The sequence below is a fragment of the Telopea speciosissima genome, unplaced genomic scaffold (assembly GCF_018873765.1).
Source record: "Telopea speciosissima isolate NSW1024214 ecotype Mountain lineage unplaced genomic scaffold, Tspe_v1 Tspe_v1.0464, whole genome shotgun sequence".
Lineage (NCBI taxonomy): Eukaryota > Viridiplantae > Streptophyta > Magnoliopsida > Proteales > Proteaceae > Telopea > Telopea speciosissima.
In genome coordinates this window covers 8098-13867 of record NW_025317800.1, presented here as the reverse complement: position 1 = coordinate 13867, position 5770 = coordinate 8098, and the positions used below count along the sequence as shown (strand labels likewise).

At 42.8% G+C, this 5770-nt stretch overlaps 1 protein-coding gene across 1 annotated transcript; it reads left to right on the top strand.

The window, feature by feature from the left end:
- The first annotated feature begins 2044 nt into the window (after window positions 1–2044).
- On the top strand, window positions 2045–3340 carry LOC122648103. Its single transcript, XM_043841363.1, has one exon. The coding sequence runs from the start codon at window positions 2045–2047 to the stop codon at window positions 3338–3340; it is 1296 nt and encodes a 431-aa protein (XP_043697298.1).
- Window positions 3341–5770: the final 2430 nt, after the last annotated feature.

Below are 5770 nucleotides of genomic sequence, written 5' to 3'. Positions count from 1 at the left end.
CCCCCCCCCCGGGGGGGGGGGCCGTTTTTTTTGGTTGGGTGCTCTAGATGTGTGCCCTTGGTGATGGCCGGGGGGCTGCCTTCGGCGTGGTCTCTTCTTCCCCAATCCAGGAGAGGGGGAAGCTAGGGAAGATCGCAGTTCCACATCGGGGGTGATCTTGTAAAAGTGGTGATCAAGGCTGAGAGAAGTTGCTGCAGGTGAGGGAACCTCCTCGGGTGGTGGTGGTGTTTTGGTGGCAGGATCGGGAATGGATATGCATGGAGAAGCTATTAGGAAGGGGGTGTCCTGGACTTCATTCTTTCAATCTTCTTCAAGCTCTCTTAATAGTGAAGGTTTGGAGTTAAGTTTCATTGAGCCTGTTTGTATTGATGGTATGCGTGTTGCACAATGTTCTTCAGCCATGCTTAAGGCAGAATTATCTAAATGGAAGAACCCTCTTCTTGGGCATTTCATTGGCCGTAGGCCAAGTTTTACTTATGTTAAGGAAGTGCTACTAAAACAATGGAATATTTCTGGGCATGTGGATGTTAATCTTTTAGAGAGTGGATTCTTTGTTTTCCGTTTCAATTTGGAGGAAGATAAAGTTAAAGTGCTAGAAGGAGGACCATGGACTGTGCAGCGAAGACCGTTGATCCTCCGGCCTTGGAAACCAGGAATGAAGCTTGAAAAGGCTGAATTAAACTCCATTCCTATCTAGATTACTTTCCCCAACCTTCCATTTCACTTCTGGAATGTGGAGGCTTTGAGTTCGATTGCTAGTGTTATCGGTAAACCGATTGCCATTGACAAAATGACAATGACTAAGGAACGGTTCTCCTATGCCCGCTTATGTGTGGAAATTGAGGCTACCCAAGATCTCCCGGAGCAAGTGGTTGTCCATGATGATGAAGGGTTGGTGTTCTTTCAAAAAGTGAAGTATGAATGGTGCCCTCCCCGCTGCAATAGCTGTATGATTTTTGGCCATGCCACTAGTCAATGTGGTGCTAATCAAGCTACACAGAAGGGTAACAGCCGAAAAGAGTGGAGGATGAAAGTTGGTGCAGGTCATTCTCAGGTGGCCGGAGCTGGATGTGGTGGTGGTGCTCAGGCCATGCACGGTGGTGATGGGGCTGAGATTCAAAATTCAAATGTAGGTGCCAACTTGGGTGAAAGATTTGCTGGGATCACGGAATCTGCTGGGATCACGAAATCTGTGGGGATTTAGAAATCTGCTGGTTCTAGAAATCTTCCTAATTCTCCAACCAAGATTGCAGCTGGTAAGGGGAAGGAAGTTGTTCATGTCAATGCATTTGCTTTGCTGGAAGATCTAACGGAGGAAGTTGCCTATGATCCAAAAGAGCTAATGTTGGATGCTGATTCTTGCAACATCTTATTAGGAGATGAGCTGGACGATGGGCAGGATCCAAGGGATTCTTTAATTATGAAAGAAAGATGGGGAGAATCTTGGAAGAAAAGGTATAGCTGGCTTGGATGGTGTGGAGATTTTGGAAAATTCAAATGGGATGAATGTGACAGCTGGGTCTTCTCCTACTAAAGCCCATGCGTTGGCCATAAAGGAAAGAATTGGTGAGGGTGGAGAGAAGGAGAGTGGGGCACTTATGGAAGGTAATAAATCTTCCACTTCAGTTTTGGTAAGCAATGCTGATTGGGGGAGCTCTATTAGGTATTCTCTTTTGAAGATTCTTGATGAGGGGGCCACGTTGGATGGTGATGTCATTGAAGAAGGAGCTAAAGAAGTTGCCCGGCCAGATTTGATTTCCAAAACTGCCAGCCTCTCCACCAAAGGAAGAAAAGATTCGGCTAGTTTATCTTTGAAAGACCCCACATTTGAAGGTATGTCCAACCCCACTATCCCCATTGTTTTAAATTTAGATAAAGAGGGGAGAGGATTAAGGGAGCAGGGAATGAGAAGATTTTTGGCTTCTTTCAAGCCTCAGCGTGTTGAAGTCACTGCCAATGCTAGTTCGGTTGTGAAGGTGACTGAGATTGGATTGGCTTTGGGGGGTAAGAAGCTGGCTCCAACCCCCCCTTCTAATCGTTCCTAATGAATAGTCTATGCTGGAATGTGAGAGGGCTGAATGCCCCTGAAAAACCAAGAAGTGTTAAAAGAATGCTTGCTGCCAAGGAGTATAAGTTGGCTATTCTTTTGGAGACAAAAGTTAAGGAGAATAATGTTAATAATAATTTTCAAAACCTTAAAAGGGGATGGAAATTCACTCATAACTGTAGTCCAGAACACCATACCAGAATCTGGATTGGTTGGGATGAGGAGAGCTTAAAGGTTGAGATCGTTAAATCTAAATCTCAATTTATTCATTTGAAAGTTGGAATTCTTGGTTCTTCTTTGGCCTTCCACTGCACCGCTGTTTATGCTTTTACTACTCTTGAGGGGAGGCTTGAGCTGTGGAAGGACATAGAGGAAATTGCTGCTGGTATGATCGACCCCTGGGCTTTAATGGGGGATTTTAATATTGTTCGGCATCAGAATGAGAAGCTTGGAGGGGAGGCCATTCTTCATGGGGCTGTAGAGGACTTTAATGCTTGTATTTTCAATTCGGCCCTAGCTGATTTGAAGTGGAAAGGAGAAATGTTTACTTGGAGTAATAACCAAAGAGGCAGCAGCAAAATTTGTTGTAAACTTGATCGGGTCTTAGTTAACAGCCATTGGCTGGATAAACTAAGTTTTTCTGAGGCGAATTTCCTTTACCCTGGTATCTCTGACCATAGTCCGATCATCCTTAAGCTGTTGGACAATCTCAATTCAGGTCCAAAACCTTTCAAGTTTTTCGATGCTTGGACTACTCATGGAGATTACTTAGAAGTGGTTAAGAAAGGCTGGGCTTTCCCTATAAAGCCGCAGTCCAATCCTCTTCTTTGTTTCACTGCAAAGTTAAGGAATGTTAAGCTTGAGCTGAAGAGGTGGAATAAGGAGGATTTTGGGGATGTTTTTCACTCTGTCAAGGTGGCCGAAGAGGAGCTTTCTAGAATTCAGGCTGATATATCTTTGAATCCGATGGATGATTCTCTAATTATCCTAGAGAGAGAGGCCAAGGGCAAGCTCTGGAGTGCTTTGCAAATGGAGGAGAGGGTCCTAAAGGAGAAATCTAGGGTGAAGTGGCTCCAACTAGGAGATGGAAATAACAGTTTTTTTCATAAGTCCATGCACAACAGATTCAATAGAAAGCATATTCTGGAGATTGTTGATCAAAATGGAGTGGTGGTTGATGAACCAAAAAGGATTAAAGAAGAGGCTGTAAAGGTGCTATTTCTGAATTTCAGATATTGGAATTGGAAAGGGAGATTAGTAGAGAGGAGATCAAGGGTGTGGTCTTTGATATGAAAGATTCTAAGGCCCAAGGGCCTGATGGTTTTGGGGCTAGATTTTACAAAACAACCTGGGAGATTATTGAGGAGGACCTTATTAAGGCTATTAAATGGTTTTTTGAGAACTCCTTTATGCCCTATTCTGTTAATGCTACCTTTATTTCTCTGATCCCTAAATCTGGAGATGTTTCCTCCTTTGCGGGCTATAGACCCATTGTCCTTTGCAATCTGCTCTACAAGATCATTACTAAGATCATCTCTAATACACTCCAGAAGGTTATCGGTGAGGTGATCAGTTTCAATCAATCAGCTTTTATCAAAGGAAGATCTATAGTTGATAATATTCTTGTTTGCCATGATATTGTGAGAGGAATTGAGCAGAAAGCAGCCAACCCCACTGTGGTGTTGAAGGTTGATCTCCATAAAGCCTATGACTCCTTGAGCAGGAACTTTCTATTTGGAGTGATGGAAAGGATGGGCTTCAGAGGGAAATTCCTTGGATGGGTTAAGGCTTGTGTTACCACACCCATGTTCTCCGTTCTCATTAATGGCAGCCCCACAGGTTACTTCAAGGGAGGTAGAGGTATCAGGCAAGGTGACCCGCTCTCTCCTTATTTGTTCACTATTGCCATGGAAGCTTTTTCAGAAATTATGCGAAGGCTGGAAGTAGATGGTCAAATCAAATTGCTGCCTAGATGTAAAAAATGAACGTATGTCGAAATACGACACACTCGGTCTGGTTTGGACAAAAAATGAACGTATGTCGAAATACGGCACACTCGGTCTGGTTTGGACAAAAAATGAATGTATGTCGAAATACGAATCGATTCGAAGGTCACGACCCTCAACATCGCATCCACACGTGTAATAAGAGAAAACGACACCTTTTAGAGAATCCCAAACCCAAACAAGTACATAAATGCCCCAAAATAACCCCAAACGACCCACCCGGTCTAGTTTAAACCAAAAATGAACATATGCAAAAATAGGTATTGATTTGAAGGTCACGACCCTCAACATCGCATACACACGTCTAATAAGAGATAAGGACACTTTTTAGAAAATCGCAAACCCGAATAAGTACAGAAAAGCACCAAATAACTCCAAACGACCCACCTAGTCCGGTTTGGACAAAAAATGAACGTATGTCAAAATACGTGTTGATTCGAAGGTCACGACCCTCAACATCGCATCCACACGTGTAGTAAGAGATAAGGACACTTTTTAGAGAATCCCAAATCCAAAAAAGTACAGAAATGCCCCAAAATAACCCCAAGCGACCCACCCGGTCTGGTTTAAACCAAAAATTAACATATATCGAAATAGGTATCGATTCGAAGGTCATGACCCTCAACATCGAATCGACACGTCTAATAAGAAATAAGGGTACTTTTTAGAAAATCCCAAACCCAAAAAAGTATGGAAATGCCCCCAAATAACCCCAAACGACCCACCCGGTCTGGTTTAAACCAAAAATCAACATATGCCGAAATAGGTATTGATTCGAAGGTCACGACCCTCAATATCGTATCCACACGTCTAATAAGAAGGACACTTTTTAGAAAATATTGGACCCAAAAAAGCACAGAAATGCCCCCAAACAACTCCAAATTACCCACCCGGTCTTGTTTAAATCGAAAATGAACATACGTCAAAATAGGTATGGATTCGAAGGTCACGACCCTCAACATCGCATCCACACGTCTAATAAGAGATAAGGACACTTGTTAGAAAATCCCATGCCCAAAAAAGTACATAAATGCCCCCAAATAACCACAAATGACCCCGCCGGTCTATTTTAAACCGAAAGGGAACGTATGTCGAAACAGGTATCGATTCGAAGGTCACGACCCACAACAATGCATCCACACGTCTAATATGAGATAAGCACAGTTTATAGAAAATCCCAAGCCGAAAAAAGTATAGAAATGCCGCCAAAGAACCCCAAAGGACCCACCTAGTCTGGTTTAAACCGAAAATGAACATATGCCGAAATAGGTTTTGATTCGAAGGTCATGACCCTCAACATCGCATCCAGATGTCTAATAAGAGATAATGACACTTTTTAGAAAATACTAAACCAAAAAAAATACAAAAATGCCCCCAAATAACCCCAAACAACCCACCCCGTCTGGTTTAAACCGAAAATGAACATATGTCAAAACCGGTTACGATCTAAAGGTCATGACATTCAACATCGCATCCACATGTCTAATAAGAGTTAAGGACACTTTTTAGAAAATCCCAAACCCCAAAAAGTACAGAAATGCCCCTAAATAACCCCAAACGACCCACCTAGTCTTGTTTAAACCGAAAATGAACATATGTCAACAAAATAGGTATCGATTCGCAGGTCACAACCCTCAACATCTCATCCACATGTCTAATAAGAGATAAGGACACTTTTTAGAAAATCCCAAACCCCAAAAAGTACAAAAATGCCCCC

Excerpts from the sequence above, each read along its gene's own strand:
- LOC122648103 (XM_043841363.1), top strand. The coding sequence starts at position 2,045 with ATGAATAGTCTATGCTGGAATGTGAGAGGGCTGAATGCCCCTGAAAAA.